Raw genomic sequence first — 17,723 nt, 5'->3', positions numbered from 1 at the left:
TGAAAATTACGAGTGGACGCAATACCTTTTATGATGTCAATAGTGATAGACTCACCGAGGATAGCTAGGTCCGTAGTAGGGGAAGTTGTCAAAGTAGTACATGATTCACGAGGACTAATTCTTTAGTCACTTGAATGACCTCATTTGGGGGGATGTTGATAGGTGATGAGGGGTCGCTGAGGTGAAATGGGCTGGACTAGTCTGGATTGGATTGGCTCCTCAAGTTGTGGAACAGATTGGTTCTGTGAAAGGTACCTGCAAAGGAGATAGAGGAGGACCAAAATATGGAACTGGTAAACCCTTAGGAATCATGAGGAGAAGACATGAAGTAAGGTATGTCTTAAAAGAGAATGACATCACTAGAGGTATATCGTCGGTGAGTGACTGGGGAACAACAAAAATATCCTTTTCGCAGCCTGGAATAGCCAAGGAATTCATTAAATAGCACAAGGGCACAACTTATCTCGACCTCAAGAAAGATCATGGACAAAACAAACACTCAAGGAGGAACAACAAATAAGGGACAATTTGGGTCTAACAACAAAAGAGGAACTTGATTATTGATAGCAGATGAGGGCATGTGATTGATTAAATAGAAAGCAATAAGACAACATTACCCTAAAAATGCAAAGGCATCTTAGCTTGTAAAAACAATGTATGAGGGATCTCACAAGCTGGCTTAAGGACTGATTTTAATGATATAGACACTGTGGGTGAAATATTACCAATACTTCGGGCAGACACTTTAGAACCATTGACTAGGGTGACAAAATGAGAAAAGTCAGGTGGAGATAGAGAAGGAAAAAGTGACTTATTTATGAACATATGGTCAGAGGCTCCTGAATTATTACCTATACAAGAAATACAAATTGTAGGATTATCCGTATGAGCAATAATGGTTATAGAGGACTGAGTGATACTTTGCCTTTAACTGGAGATACTCTTGGAACTCTAATTTTAAAATGGTGTAAGATGATTTGCCCGATAAGACATTAAGTGACGGATTTGCCAGTCCAAATGAATGAGAACCTTTGGAATGTGAAGGGATATTTGGATTCAAGGCACAAAATGTTTCTGGAAAAAAATTGAGCCCCTTGAAACTGATAATGTTTTCCCAAATAAGGTGGGGTCCAATGAGCCACTATCAAATCGGTTCATAACTAGACGTTTGACCACCAAGAAGGGACCAAGAAGGGAGGAGGAGTCTCCGATGACTGTGGGGAGAGAGATTTGTGATGTCTAGCCCAGAACGAATCTGATATGATGCCATGCTAAGAAATTAATGAAAATATCACAAAATCCTAATTATTTGTGTTATGTACAATCCATAAATAGGAGATACTTTCCAACAGTATGTATGATTTGAAAACTGTATTAAAAAGAAAGGTCTATAGATGTTTCTTTTTCTTCCTTCATTGTATGAGCATTTGATATTTTTTCCTTCACATGCATCTGTACAACCTTGTAATGCACATATTTGATTTAACTGCAACATTCATGCGCGTATATCCTTTTGTTTATACTTCATCCTTGAAGTATTTTTGTTTAATGGTGTTTGCAGAATGTTGGCTCACAAGTTTGTGCAGCAATCAGCGGAGTCAAATCTTAACGTGAAGAAACAGAAAGCGGGGAAATCTTGGTGGTCATTTGGCTGGTGATGAGTCCTGTCTTAAAAAATATTTTCATGTCTGAGTAATTAGATGATAAATTTTATTTTAGTTTTGGCTTTGTTGCTCACCTGTGATCATGTACATTGACAGGACCAGTCAACCTCCTAAAGAGGAAAGTGAGGAATTTAATTTCAGCGATGAGGACTGGAATCAGTTAAATAAAATAATTGGGTATAAGGAAGGTGATGATGGGCAATCGGCTATAAGTAGCAAGGCAGATGTTATTCACACTTTCCTGGTGGTTAACATGAACCATAATGCTTCCAAGCTTATTGGGGAAGCCAAAGAGCCTGTTGCTGAATTATCATGTGAAGACCTCAGTTGCTCAATAAAGCTTTATCCAGAAACAAAGGTTTTTGACATTAGGTTGGGCTCATATCAGTTATCATCACCGAAAGGTCTCCTCGCTGAGGTTGGACTTTTCTCCTTATAATTGATATAAATTTTCTACATTCTGATTTTCATGCTTGTATAATACAGTGTAGTAACTTGAATATTTTTTCATGTCCTTTCAGAGTGCAACTTCATATGACTCATTAATTGGTGTCTTCAATTATAAACCATTTGATGACAAGGTGGACTGGAGCATGGTTGCCAAAGCTTCTCCATGTTATATGACTGTATGATGTTTTTCATTTTGTCCCCATTTCTCTATTTAAGCTTTTATTTGTTTGGTTTACTTGTTAACTGATTTATTTTTGGGGTTTGGACAGTATATTAAGGACAGCATTGATCAAATTGTGAAATTCTTTGAAAGTAATACCGCAGTAAGTCAGACCATAGCACTAGAAACTGCAGCTGCTGTGCAGGTATTATTTAACATCTCTGCTTTTGGGGTATTTTTTAATTGCCAAAGCTGGACTTGCATATTAACTAAGACCCCCGGGCTCAGTATATAATTAAGAAGGTTACAAGGAAGTGAAACTTATGTCAAACCAAATCCACCAAAGAGCTGGAAAAAGCCAAAAACTGCATCATGTCATTAGAATTTTGCCTCCTTTTTGCTAAAGCCTTGAAATCTAATCTTAAACTATTCAAAAGTACGACACACCTAAACCTCACCAGAACCCCGAACAATTTTTTCATAAGAAATATACCACCTTGTAATACAAGCACAGGTGCTCAATAGTTTCTGAACCCGAAGATCACATTACAAAATCAGGAGATAGAGCAGGGTGTCGTCTACAAATTTGCAGCCAGATCAGTTGTGTTAGTCCTATTAAGTATTGATGTCCAGACAGAAGACTAGCTTTTAGGGGGACCTTTGGATCCATTTTGGTTTATCTTAAGGAATATTGGTGATTAGGGGAGTGAGGTAGGAATTGGAAGAAGGATTTTCAAGAAAAAAAACTAGACAAATCGGAGTCCAAACTCTCCTATCTGGTTTGATTGCAAGCTGAGATGAATAGGATCAAGTAAAACCAAAATGGAATCTAGCTTACTAGCTTCCCTGTCATTCAACTCTTAAAGTTTTTATTGTATTGTTGTCTTTATCCGCAACCAACTCTAACTAGTTTGGGATAAAGGTGGTGTTGATGTTGATGTTGCGTTTATCTTTTCATTTATCCTTTCTCCTCCTGATCTGTTTCCTTTTTTTTTTTTTTGTAATATTTCTTTTTCTTTCTCATTATATTTTCTTGAAGACGAGCCTTGGAGCAGCGGTAATGTTTCTCCTTGTGACTGGAAGGTCATGGGTTTGAGTTTGGAAATAACCTCTTTGCAAAAATGTAAGGATAAGGTTGCGTAAAATTGACCTTCACCCCTTCCCTTGCAAGTCAGGGAGCCTTGGGGTTTGCCCTTTTCGGAATGTATTTTCTTATGCAAGAAACATGGAATTTGTTTTAGTCTCTTTTGACAGTTCTACTGTTTATCACATTTTTGATAATTGTTTAATCTCATGTAAAAGAATGTTCTTGTTGGCTCTATTCTCAATGTGTTTTGTTATGCTAAAAACATGGAATTTATTTGTCTCTTTGGAGAGGTTTTCTTTTTACCTGATTCTTGATACTTGTTTAATCTCATGTAAGACAATATTCTCATTGGCTCGTATGATGTTCCTAGATGACAATTGACGAAGTGAAGCGCTCTGCCCAGCAACAAATGAACCAAGCATTAAAGGATCATGCCAGGTTATTATCTTCGCAGTCTTCTAACTCTGTAATTTATGCATGACATAGTGATAGAGCCTATGATTTTTGAGTAGGAAACTATGTTGTACTGTTGTTGAAGGAAAACTATAGGAAATTTGTGTGTTGTGATTCTTGTTAGAATTAAATAATTTAAAGCACATGTATAACGAGCATATTATCTATTACTCATTATACATGTGCTGAAGATCTGCTCTTATAATTAGTATTGTACTAGTATATTTCTATCTGTGTGTACACAATTTTTTTTTACCTCATTGTCACACTCTGCGTTATGCAACCGACCAGGGCTCCTAATGGTAAAAAAAGTAAATTCTAGACTAAGGTAGTTAATGAAGAGTCAATCTTAAAGAAATTAAAAAATATCAGTTGAAACCAATATAATGACTATAAGAGGTTCATTGAAAGATTCATGGGAACTCTTTAAGATCCTAAATTTTCTTTTACATTTTATTTGTTAGAAATAATATTATTTTATTATTATTAGAATAGTCTAGAATAGTCTAGATTGTGGGCTTGGCCCATTAGGTCATCCCATTAGGTCTTTTTAGTCTCTATAAATAGAGAGCCTCCTTGTACAGACTTACACACTTGAATATACAATATATTTCAGATTCAATTTGGTATCAGAGCTCTAGGGCTCTGCTTCCGCATCTATATCTTTTCCTTTCGTTTTACTGCCGTGCATCATACCGGCAAACCTTTTTACCGCCGTGCATCATACCGGCAACCCTTTTCAACCCTCCGAACATTGTTAGACCCTTTTTCGATCTCAGATCGTCATCCTCCTTCATTATTTGACCAGAAAACACTGTTCACATCGCCAGAAACACTGTTCCGTCATTGTTCATCACTGTTCCGGCCACCTTTCCGGCGAGAAACCACGCGATCAGGATCCCCTCACGCCGGCGACCATTTATGTCCAAGACCCGTCCCAAACGGCCGCCGCACGCGCCTCCACGCGCCACCACAGCTGTCTGCGCGTGGGCCTCACGCGCCACCTCTCTCCGGCGCGTGTGCACTGTTCCGGCCACCTTTTCCGACAAAACCAAGGCAGACAAGCTCGCCTCTGCCTCCTCCTTCCAGATCCAGTGACCGATCATTGTGGGTCTCTTCCGTTCGAGGGTTTCCAGTGCAAAAGTCGCTACTTTGTTCCTTTTTCGCGTAATTTTTACAGTTTTTTGGTTGTCTGATCGCTGTTCCTGATGGAAGGAACCAATAAACATTCTTCCGGCATCATTTCAAGTGCTATTCCATCTATCACAACTCTGAAATTGACCGGATCTGCCACTTACAAGACCTGGTCTACCTCCGTTAAGATCTGGTTTACCGGTCAAGGCCATGACAAACATCTCACCACTAAGAAGACTGATATTTCCCAAGATCAGATGACTGAATGGGAGAAAGTTGATGCTCAGCTCCTCAGTATTCTTTGGCAATCCATTGATTCATCTCTTCTCAATATTTTCATTCCTTTTGAGACCTGCTATGATGTGTGGACGGAAGCCAAAAACCTCTACACCAATGATATTCAACAACTTTATTCCATTGTCTCCCAGATGATGGATTTGCGCAAATCACCCGAAGCTCGTATGGAAGTTTATGTTGGTAAGATTCGTTCTTTGATGCAGGAATTTTTGGCTATGTTACCTCATGCTGCGGATGCTACAGTGTACAAGACGCAAGTGGAGCGTCTCTTTACGGTTGTGACTCTCTCTGGTCTCCCTGACGGATTAGAAAGTGTTCGTGAGAACATTCTAACCAGTACTGCGATTCCCAGCATATCCCAGACCTTTCAGCGCCTTCTGAATCTTCAAGATAAGGTGGCACCCGCACACGTCACAGCTACTGACTCTACTGCTCTCTTGTCTGATTCTGCTGCTTTAGTCTCTCGTGGTAATTGGAACAATGGTGGACGCGGTCGTGGCCGCGGACAAGGCGGTCGCGGGCCCACGACATCATATGGCCCAGGCGGGCGTGGACAGACGATGTCGTATGGACAGGGTGGCCGAGGACAAAGGCCTCGGTGTATTTATTGCCAATATCTGGGCCACATTGAAGAACGTTGTTATAGAAAGTACCCTCACTTGAAGCCACCACATATGAACTTTGCTCAAACAGATGTTGTGCCGCCCTTTACCGGATCAGTGACTATTTCCGCTGCAGACTATGAGGCCCTTCTCCAGAAGAGTTCTTCTCAGCCACCTGCTCCAGATACTGGTAATCATGTTGCTTGTTTTTCTCAATCGTCTCTTGGACCCTGGATAATAGACTCAGGTGCTACTGATCATCTTTGTGGTAATAAGGATCTTTTTACTTCCCTTACCTTTTCTAATAATCTTCCCTCTGTTACTCTTGCTGATGGCACCAAGGCTCCTGCTCGTGGCATTGGGCAAGCCAAACCAACTCCTTTCTTGACTTTAACCTCTGTTTATTACATCCCTGGCATTCCTTTCAATTTAATTTCTGTTAGTCAATTGACCCATTCTCTTTCTTGCTCTATCACCTTTTCTAAACAGTCTTTTTCTATGCAGGATCCGGGTACGGGGAAGACGATTGGAGCGGGCGGTGAGTCACGAGGTCTCTACTATATGCATGCACCCTCTGCTCCAGTTGCATGCTCTCTCACAGAGTCTCCTGAGCTTCTCCATAGCCGTCTGGGTCATCCAAGTCTCTCGAAGCTTCAGCATATAGTTCCTTTTTTGTCAGGTCTTAAGTCTTTGAATTGTCAGTCTTGTCAGCAGGGAAAGCATACTCGTTCTTCCTTTGCTAGTAGAGTCAATAAAAGAGCTGCTGCTCCCTTTTCTATTGTTCATTCTGATATTTGGGGTCCGAGTCGGACTATGTCAGTTTTGGGTTTTCAGTATTTTATAACCTTTATTGATGATTTCTCCCGTTGCACTTGGGTTTATTTAATGAAAAATCGTTCTGAGTTATTTTCAATTTATCAAAAGTTTTGTGCAGAAATAAAAACTCAATTTGGTGCTTCTATTCAAATCTTGCGCAGTGATAATGCAAAAGAGTGTATGTGTCTCTTGAATTTTCTAAATTTTTGGATACACATGGGACGATACACCAGACTACTTGTCCCCACACTCCACAACAAAATGGAGTCGCTGAACGTAAAAATAGACATCTAGTTGAAACTGCACGTACTCTTCTCATTCATATGAACGTCCCACTTCGTTTTTGGGCAGATGCTATTATCACCTCATGTTTCCTTATCAACCGCATGCCCTCTTCTGTGCTAAATAATGATGTTCCCCACAGTATTTTGTTTTCCGGAGCACCTTCTTATCCTCTGCCTTTACATATTTTTTGCTGTACTTGTTTTGTTCATGATCTTACTCCAGGTAAAGACAAGTTGACATCCAAGGCCTTCAAATGTATTTTCCTTGGGTATACCCGTTTTCAAAAAGGGTATCGTTGCTATTCTCCTGATCTCAAGCGTTATATCGTTTCTGCTGATGTCACTTTCCTTGATCAGCAGCCTTTTCACTCTACTCCGTCTCCAGTGTCACAAGTTGATCAGGTCCTTCCTGTTCCTTTTCTTGACTTGTCTTTACCAGCTGCAGGTGCCTCTATTCCAGAGGAGCAACCCATTACCTCCATACCTGCAGATCGTCCTCTCCTCACATACCAGTGTCGTCAGCCTGCACCTCCTCCGACTTTGCCTCTTGATGACTCATCGCCCTTTCCCGTCGGCTCTTCTTCTCCGGATCCTCCATCAGAGACTCCTCCCATTGCCCTTCGGAAAGTTATTCGATCCACTCGAAATCCTCATCCCCTTTATTCATTCTTGAGTTATGACAGACTTTCTTCACAACATTTTACTTTTGTTTCTAGTCTCTCTTCTTTTTCCATCCCTAAAACCACAGGTGAAGCACTATCTCATCCAGGGTGGCGCCAGGCGATGCTTGATGAAATGCAGGCACTTCACTCTAATGGCACTTGGGATCTTGTTCGTGCTCCTCCCGGGAAGTCTGTTGTCGGTTGTCGATGGGTGTTCATTGTTAAAGTTGGTCCTGATGGCACTGTTGATCGCCTTAAAGCTCGCTTAGTGGCCAAGGGATACACACAGATCTTTGGTCTTGATTATGGGGATACCTTTTCTCCTGTTGCTAAGATGGCTTCTGTTCGCCTGTTTCTTGCCCTTGCCGCCATTCATCACTGGCCTCTTCTCCAACTTGATATTAAGAATGCTTTTCTACGTGGTGACTTGCAGGAAGAAGTTTATATGGAGCAACCACCAGGTTTTGTTGCTCAGGGGGAGAGTTCTGGAATGATATGTAAACTTCGGAAATCTTTATATGGCCTGAAGCAATCTCCTCGGGCCTGGTTTAGCCGCTTTAGTTCAGTTGTTGAATCCTTTGGCTTAATCAGAAGCAAAGCCGATCATTCTGTCTTTTACCGGCATAGCTCTTCTGGCCAGTGCGTTTATCTCCTGGTCTATGTTGATGACATTATCATTACAGGCAGTGATCAGATCGGGATTGATCAGTTGAAAGAGCATTTATTCAATCAATTTCAGACCAAAGATCGTGGCAGACTTCGATATTTCTTGGGGATCGAAGTTGCACAGTCTAGGCGGGGCATTTCCATCTGTCAGAGGAAGTATGCACTGGATATCCTAGATGAGACTGAAATGTTAGGCTGTAAACCCATTGATACACCTATGGACCCCAATGTTAAGTTATTACCAGGACAGGGGGAGCCACTGCCAGATCCTAGTCGCTACCGCCGACTAGTTGGAAAATTGAATTATCTTACTGTGACAAGGCCAGATATCTCCTTCGCAGTGAGTGTTGCAAGTCAATTTCTTGATTCTCCCTGTGACTCCCATTGGGATGCAGTTATTAGAATTCTCCGATATATTAAAAAGGCGCCAGGAAGAGGTTTATTATATACAAATAAAGGGAGTTCAGAGATCTCTAGTTATTCAGATGCTGACTGGGCAGGTTCTCCTTCAGATAGACGATCCACCTCAGGGTATTGTGTTCTTTTCGGAGGAAATTTGATCTCTTGGAAGAGTAAAAAGCAAACTGTGGTCGCCAGATCCAGTGCGGAGGCAGAATATCGGGCAATGGCAAATGCAACCTGTGAGCTCATCTGGCTGAGACAATTGCTGAAGGAACTCCATTTCTGTGAACAAAGGCCTATGAAGCTCATTTGTGACAACCAAGCCGCTTTGCATATATCCTCTAACCCAGTCTTTCATGAGAGGACCAAGCATATAGAAATTGACTGTCATTTTGTTAGAGAAAAGATCCAGTCAAGGGAGATCGAGACCCTATTTGTCAATTCCAATGATCAACTTGCGGATGTATTCACTAAAGCTCTTAGAGGTCCCCGAATAGATCATATTTGTAACAAGCTGGGAGCTTTTGATATATACGCACCAGCTTGAGGGGGAGTGATAGAAATAATATTATTTTATTATTATTAGAATAGTCTAGATTGTGGGCTTGGCCCATTAGGTCATCCCATTAGGTCTTTTTAGTCTCTATAAATAGAGAGCCTCCTTGTACAGACTTACACACTTGAATATACAATATATTTCAGATTCAATTTTATTTTAGTGATTAAGCCCAAAAAGGGTAGGAAGCTAGTTTTTGTGGTGATAATGTGATATTGGTATTGGTCATTGCTTCCCATTACAATTTACTACAGTACCATTAGAATTCAACATTCCTTCAGTGACATGGAGTAATAAGTGCGTGTGATATGGCAAAGCTCCAGCTACCTAGTGATGAGAATATGATTTTATGATTGCTCTTGGTATTACTAGATGGGATGATTGAGACCCTACATTTTCTGGAAGTTTTTTTCTTAGCTCCTTGTTCCATACTTACTCCTGAAACTAGAGGGCTTCTTCTTTAAAAGCTCCTTGCTAATTCTAGTTGTTGCCTATCTGTTAGGTTTTCATTGGATTTGGATATTGCAGCTCCCAAGATTACTATTCCTACTGATTTTTGTCCTGACAATACCCATGCCACAAAGCTTTTACTGGACCTAGGGAACTTGATGATTCGTACACAGGTGGATATTCCTGGTGATTTTTTAGTATTTTTATTTGAACTTGTTCAATCTATTAAAACTGTAGAAAATGTGTTCAGGATTACCGTCAACAGGAATCAGCTGAGGATAATATGTACCTGCAATTTGATTTGGTCTTAAGTGATGTATCGGCATTTTTATTTGATGGTGACTATCACTGGAGCCAAATTTCTCTGAATAAGTCAGCCCATTCAACGAATAGTGGTTTCTTCCCAATTATTGACAAGTGTGGAGTCATCTTGCAGCTTCAACAGGTAAAATTCTTGACGTGTTGGAATTATTATAGTTGTCTCTTTTTAACATAAGCTTTCTAATTTTTCTCTCATTATGAACAGATTCAGTTAGAGACTCCTTTCTATCCTTCAACGCGCCTTGCTGTGAGGCTTCCATCGTTGGCCTTTCATTTTTCTCCTGCTCGGTATCATCGACTGATGCAGGTAATGAAGATCTTTGAGGATGATGACAGCTCGGGGTTTCTTCATCCTTGGAATCAGGCTGACCTTGAGGGGTGGTTGTCTCTTCTAACGTGGAAGGTAGTGGTCTCTTTCAGCCCCTCTAGGTTAGCTCTTGGCCATTTTTTGGGTCCATGTAGTGCCACTATCTGATGTATTACGATATCATGTATCGTTAATAAAAATGTAACAGGGCATGGGAATCAGAGAAGCTGTGTGGCAGCGGAGATACTTCTGCTTAGTTGGACCGTTTCTTTATGTTCTTGAAAGCCCTGACTCGAGATCTTACAAACAGTATACCAGGTGCAAATGCCTTATTTTTGCGTTTTATGTTAATAGACTATATAATTCAGGTGCAGCAGTGCAGTTTCAGTTAGATTCTGTTTCAAGTGTCAACTGACAACTGTCAGTTTCAGTTAGGTATTCTGTTATGCAATTCTGTTGAGGCTAGAGAGATAGCTTTAGCTATATATTGTACATGATGTCTGTTCAGAAAATACTTTTTCAACAATCAATACATTTCAGCATTGAGTTTCTGTTCAGGTCTCCCCCCCCCTCCTCCCCTCCCCTTTCTCTCTTTCTCATTTTCTCTAACTTTCCCTCATTTTCTTTCACTTTCTCTGTACTCTAAACTCTATCAGAAGGTGACTGTTGGAAATGATAACAGTGATTAATATTAGCTTTGGATATACTATGAGTTAATGTAGCATTGGAAGTATTTGGGGCATTGCTTTAGGATCTTTGGAAACAGCTCAATTCTTATTTATTGTTTTTGTAAAGACAAGTTTTATTTATTCTTCATGTACATAAATATCAGCATTCCATGCAAACCACTCAAGCAATTCTCAAATTACTTTCATTGTTTGTTCTCAAGTCTTTCTTAGTCTATTGCCAAGTATGTGCGTGAATTACTTCTTTGATTGTTATCTGCATCTACTCTAGCTTCATTTATGTTATTAACAGTTTCTGTAATCTGATTGTCATAGCTTACGGGGGAAACAGGTATATCAGGTTCCACCAGAGTTTGTTGGTAATGCAGAGCATGTTCTGGTTGTTTGTAGTCCTACACAATCCAACAATAAGGTAATCACTCTTTTTCTATTACTCAAAAACTGGGGATGAGATCTTTCTGTTATTTCCACATTGTTTTAATGTCTAGTAATATCAATCACTATATGGATGTAGGTTGTGGAGGATACAAATGCACTGATTTTACGTTGTGAATCAGAGGATTCAAAGAAAACCTGGCATAGTCGCTTACAAGGGGCTATTTATTACGCATCAGTTTGTTTTCTCCATCTTCCTCCCTCCCTCTCTTTCTCTCTCTCTTCTCTGATGAGAATAGTTTTATACTTTTTGTATCCTGATTTGATTTTAAAAGTAAATGGCAAAAAATTTGTCTGTGTATGGTCTTGCAGTGTACTTTGCCTGTGTCAATTTTTCTTGTTTTGCTGTTCTCATTTAAGTTTAGCTAGTTTTAGCCCCCCATTATGGAAAATTCTTTTTCCCATTTGCCCTTGTTCACCTACAGTGGACGTTTACAACTTTATAAATAGTGAAGGTTCTTGCTTATAGTTGGAAAATACTCCATTTCCTAGTTTATTTTCAGAAAAAGAACCTCTGTATTGAGAAGTGTTAGATAAATATAAAACCATTAAGGTAGCCTCATCCAACAGTTTAAGCTTTTAGGTTGAATTGGTTCTTTACATAGTGTTAGAGCGGGCGTGACTAAGTGGTCACTAGTTCGATCCTCACCACCCTCATTCTATTAATAAAAATAATTAAATAATGTGGAGTCTCTTAACACAGGTAGGCTGGGTCTGATGCATCATCCACCCTTCTGATGAAATATAAGACAGAAATGTTTTTTCATATATTGATTGACACCCAAAGGGTTCTATATATACAGATTACAAGGTAGTTAAGGAGTTGAAGTAATAAATAAAAATAAATAAAAGTACACAACAAACGAAGAGGCATCACACTAATCAAAGAGACTAGACTCTAAAAAGAAACTCTAGAATATTCTACACTCCCCCTCAAGTTGGGAGATATATATTGATCATCCCCAACTTGCAAATTAAACCCTCAAAGATGGGTTTGTGTAACCCTTTGGTGAGAATGTCGGCTGTTTGCTCCTTGGTAGGTATATATGACAAACATACACTACCCTCCTCCAATTTTTCTTTGATAAAGTGACGATCAACCTCCACATGTTTGGTTCTATCATGATGAACAAGATTTTGAGCAATACTGACAGCAGCCTTATTATCACAATAGAGTCTGACAGGTAGAGAATAAGATATCTTTAATTCTTCAAGGAGTCTTCTTAACCAGATTCCTTCACAAATGCCATGGGCTAATGCCCGAAATTCTGCTTCTGCACTGCTTCTGGCAACAACAGTTTGTTTCTTACTTCTCCAGGTCACAAGATTTCCCCAGACATAGGTACAATATCCTGAAGTGGATCTTCGGTCCATTGCAGAGCCAGCCCAATCAGCATCTGTATAGATTTCTATCATCCTCTTGTGTCCTCTTTTAAAGAGCATTCCCCGACCAGGGGTGTTTTTGAGGTACTTGAGGATTCTATAAACCGCACTAAGGTGTTTTTCCTTAGGAGAATGCATGAATTGGCTAACCATGCTAACTGCAAATGCAATATCAGGCCGAGTGTGAGATAAGTAGATCAGCTTTCCTACCAACCTTTGGTACAGCTCCCTGTCAACATCTTCTCCATCTTCAATTCCCAATTTAATATTGGGTTCAACTGGAGTTTCTGCAGGCTTGCACCCAAGCATACCTGTTTCTTGTAGCAGGTCTAGGATATATTTCTTCTGAGATAAGAAGATTCTTGCCTTGCTACGAGCAACTTCCATTCCAAGGAAATATTTGAGTGATCCAAGGTCCTTCAGTTCAAACTGATTAGCTAAACCCCCCTTTAAAGATTTTATTTCCTCCCAGTCATCACCTGTGACAATTATGTCATCAACATAAACAATGAGGATAGCAATTTTACCACTATCGGAGTGTTTAAAAAATAAAGTGTGATCAGTCTGAGCTTGGATAAATCCTCTTCCTTTAACAGCACGAGTAAACTTGTCAAACCACTCTCTAGGGGATTGTTTAAGTCCATAAAGAGACTTCTTCAACATGCATACATAACCATCTCCCTCCTCAAAACCAGGTGGTGGATCCATGTAAACTTCCTCATGTAAGTCCCCATTTAAGAAGGCATTCTTTACGTCCAATTGATGCAAGGGCCAATCAAGGTTGGCAGCAAGTGACAGTAGGACTCGAATAGAGTTAAGTTTGGCAACGGGAGCAAACGTCTCCTGATAGTCTATCCCATAAGTCTGAGTAAATCCTTTGGCAACCAATCTGGCCTTATATTTGTTGATGCTGTTATCTGCATTAAATTTTATTGTGAACACCCATTTGCAACCTACAGTTTTCTTTCCTCTGGGAAGTGCCACGGACTCCCAAGTTCCATTTTTTCTGAGTGCATCCATTTCTTCAAAGACTGCATCCCTCCATTTAGGGTCATTAAGTGCCTCTTGGATATTCTTTGGTATTTTTGTACCGTCTAATATAGTGTTGAAAGCACGAAAACCTGGAGATAACTTTTCATATGAAATGTGATGAGAAATAGGATGAGCAGTGCAAGATCTAGTACCTTTTCGAAGGGCAATAGGCATATCTAGGTTAGCTGTACCAGTGTTCTCAAGTGGATTGCTGGAACAAGGACTCGGGTCAGAATCCTGGCAGTCTAGAGGATCTTGAGGAGATTTACGCCTGCTGTAGAATTTTCCCCATTTACCGGGAGGATCTCCAGTCTCTGGTACAGTTGCTGTCCTTGTCTCCTGTACATTAACTCCCCCTGTCTCCAAAGGTAGAGGAACAACAGATGTTTCAGATGTTTCCAAGGGTAAAGGTAGGACAGTAGAATTATTTGGAATCCAAGACATATCTTTTCATTTACACAAATGACAAATGTCTGCCTTGGCATCGATCCAGGAAAAGGAAAAAAAAAATCCAATCAATTTGGGGGGGGGGAAGTAGAAGGAAAAGAAAGCAAAAGCGATTCCCGTAGTAGCGGCGAGCGAAATGGGAGTAAAAGGATTGATCGAGAAATATTTATTGTTCTTATTATAAGATCGTGATTGGATCCACAAGAATATTTCTAGTGGAACATCTTTCACAATCCCTCACGAAAATACAAAATCAAATAAAAATTGAAATAAATAATAGAATATTCCAACGACAACTGCTATCCATTTACACGCAAAGACTCCCCCTGGTATATATGAAATAGATCGAGAGAGTTGAAAAAGCTCCCCCTGAAGAGAAGTGATTGTGTTTCATAAAAAGTAACATCCATAGAAACAAAGACCTTTCGAAGAGAAGGTGAGTAGCACTTGTAACCTTTTTGATTAGGAGGATATCCTATGAAGACACATTTAACAGACTTAGGATCAAGTTTGGACCTTTGATGTGGAGGAATATGAACAAAAACCACACAGCCAAACAATTTTGGAGGAAGGTAAGATAGAGCCCGAAAGGAGGAAAAAGAGCGGGTAAGGCAAGATATGGGAGAATGAAAATTCAGGACACGAGAGGGCATTCGATTGATGAGATATGAGGCAGTCAAGACAGCCTCCCCCCATAGGTATTTAGGGACATGCATTGTAAACAAGAGGGCTCTAGCAACTTCAATGAGATGTCTATTTTTTCTTTCAGCCACCCCATTTTGTTGAGGGGTGTTAGGACAAGAACTTTGATGGATAATACCTTGCTTGGTTAGGTAATCACCAAGAACAGAATTGAAATATTCAGTACCGTTGTCAGTTCGCAGGATTTGGATAGAAGTCTGGAATTGAGTTTGTACCATAGCATGAAAGTTTTTAAAAGTGGCTGCAGCTTCAGACTTATCCTTTAGAAGATATACCCAGCATACTCTGGAATGATCATCAATGAAGGTAATAAACCAACGAGCTCCAGATATATTTTTTTCACGAGCTGGTCCCCAAATATCACTATGAATCAATGTAAATGGAGACGAAACATGATAATCTCTGGGGGAATAAGAAACACGAGAGTGTTTTGCAAATTGACAATCATCACAACAAAAGGAACTTGGTTTTTTATTGATAAATAAGTTTGGAAACAACTTTTGAAGATAAAAGAAATTTGGGTGTCCTAAACGACGATGCCACAACAAAACATCATTACAATCATCTGATAAACATAAAGAGTGATTTGCAAAAAATCTCTTTTCATGAGAATCTTCTTCAAAATAGTAAAGCCCTTCTTCCTCTCTAGCACTGCCAATCATCAGCCCCGAATCCTGTTCCTGAAAAACACAGGTTTTGGCAGAGAATTTAGCAACACAATGCAATTCAGAGGAAAGTTTACTAATAGAAATAAGGTTACAAGTAAGAGAAGGGACATGAAGGACAGAATTCAGAGTAATATGTTCAGAGAGCTTAATGGATCCCTTTCCCGCAATATTAGAGAAACTACCATCAGCAGTCCTTATCCGTGACTGGTGATAATAAGGGGTATAGAACAGAACAAGGTTGCATTACCTGTCATATGATCAGAAGCTCCAGAATCAAGAATCCAACGACTACTACGATCAACATGGAATGCCATACCTTGTTGAGCAACATGGCTAGTTGCCTCAGCAGATTGAGACATCACCTTCTGAAATTGCTCATACTGAGCTTTAGGGATGAATACACCATCGGAATTTGGAGAGGCACGAGACTCCTCACCCTTATCATCAGAAGAGATTTGATAAGCACGACTCTTGTTCAGCCCCTTTGTTTTCCAGTTTGGTGGTTTTCCATGAATTTCCCAACATTTTTCGCGAGTGTGACCACTCTTATTGCAATGAGAACACCATCGGTCAGAACGGTCAGAACGTTTTGTATCACCAGGGGGACGAGGATTATGTTTTGCTACTAAGGCAGATACATCGGAGGATTTAGAGTTCTTGTCTCCCAACATTACCTTTCGGCGAAGTTCCTCCCGTCGTACCATAGAAAAAGCAGCTGCAATGGAAGGTAATGGGTTCTGACCCAATATCCTACCACGAACATCATCAAGATCACGATTAAGGCCAGCAAGAAAATCATAGAGACGTCTTTTCTCTAAGTAACTCTTAAACCTTGCATTAGCTTCTAAACCTTGAAGATCTGCTGCATCATAAAGATCCAACTCCTGCCACAGAGTTTTTAAAGCAAGAAAGTATTCAGTGACAGACATCCCCTCTTGATGTAACTCTCTTACCTTGGTGTTGAGTTCAAAAGCCTGAGAAGCATTGCCCAGGTCAGAATAATATTCTTTAACGGCATCCCAAATTTCCTGAGCCGTATCAAGAAACAAATAAGTTTGACTGATATCAGGATCCATGGAGTTAGTTAACCAGGTCATGACCAAGGCATTTTCAGTCATCCATTTATCATAATCAGGTTCATCAGCTTCGGGTTTTTCCTTTTTTCCATCAAGATACCCCATTTTCCCTTTTGCTTGGATAAACAGCTTGACAGATTGTTGCCATTGCATATAATTCTTACCGTTTAAACGGTGGTTTGTAATCTGAATAGCTGGGTTGTCTCCGGAAGACGAAAAATAGGGAGGAGGAGAGACACCGGAAACTCCACCGGGTGATTTGTCATAATGCTTATTCTCAGCCTCATTAATTTCATCTTCCATTGTAAAAAAAAAACGTTCAGAACAAAGCTTCACGAGCTTGATGAAGAGGAAACAACAAGACCCAGCAAAAAAAAGTGCTCCAATCGTGATTTAAACCCTCAGAACAGGAAGAGGGAGGCCAGGCGAGCTGTTCTGTGAAAGCCGCGTGTCAAACGGAGACCGGCAGGGCGGCGCGTGGCTCACACGCGCCGGAGAGGCTGCTCTGCTGTGGCGGCGCGTGGCTGACTTTCCGGCGACGGGGCTGACGTGGGTCGACTCGGAAATGGCTTCTGAGTCCAGTGGTGGCCTTGGTTACGTGATTGGAGCGGTCCAGATATGAGATCTGGGTTATAGTAGACGAACAGTGAAAAGAAAAAAAGAAAAAATAGACGTGGAGGTTTACAAGATGACCACAGGATAACCTGCTCTGATACCATGATGAAATATAAGACAGAAATGTTTTTTCATATATTGATTGACACCCAAAGGGTTCTATATATACAGATTACAATAAGGAGTTGAAGTAATAAATAAAAATAAATAAAAGTACACAACAAACGAAGAGGCATCACACTAATCAAAGAGACTAGACTCTAAAAAGAAACTCTAGAATATTCTACACCTTCAAACTCAATGGGCTCTCGTGTGAGGGGGAGTGTTAGATAAATATAAAACCATTAAGGTAGCCTCACCCAACAACT

The 17,723-nt window shown here is 40.2% G+C and overlaps 1 protein-coding gene across 1 annotated transcript in view; it reads left to right on the top strand.

Annotated features, from left to right (window-relative positions):
- The window catches only part of LOC133289951 (uncharacterized), a 109,456-nt gene that overhangs the window by 14,600 nt on the left and 77,133 nt on the right, over window positions 1-17,723 (top strand). The window contains exons 11-21 of the mRNA XM_061487999.1: window positions 1,562-1,654; window positions 1,761-2,082; window positions 2,186-2,290; window positions 2,384-2,479; window positions 3,732-3,799; window positions 9,736-9,856; window positions 9,934-10,128; window positions 10,210-10,407; window positions 10,520-10,629; window positions 11,313-11,376; window positions 11,512-11,610. Of these exons, the coding sequence (XP_061343983.1) occupies window positions 1,562-1,654; window positions 1,761-2,082; window positions 2,186-2,290; window positions 2,384-2,479; window positions 3,732-3,799; window positions 9,736-9,856; window positions 9,934-10,128; window positions 10,210-10,407; window positions 10,520-10,629; window positions 11,313-11,376; window positions 11,512-11,610 (1,471 nt within the window). The remainder of the gene's footprint in view (window positions 1-1,561; window positions 1,655-1,760; window positions 2,083-2,185; window positions 2,291-2,383; window positions 2,480-3,731; window positions 3,800-9,735; window positions 9,857-9,933; window positions 10,129-10,209; window positions 10,408-10,519; window positions 10,630-11,312; window positions 11,377-11,511; window positions 11,611-17,723) is intronic.

This window comes from Gastrolobium bilobum, unplaced genomic scaffold, assembly GCF_033153095.1.
Source record: "Gastrolobium bilobum isolate Gb01-03AN ecotype WA unplaced genomic scaffold, APGP_CSIRO_Gbil_v1 utg16824, whole genome shotgun sequence".
NCBI lineage: Eukaryota > Viridiplantae > Streptophyta > Magnoliopsida > Fabales > Fabaceae > Gastrolobium > Gastrolobium bilobum.
The sequence above is the reverse complement of the archived record's forward strand: the minus strand, read 5'-3'. Positions and strand labels throughout refer to the sequence as shown.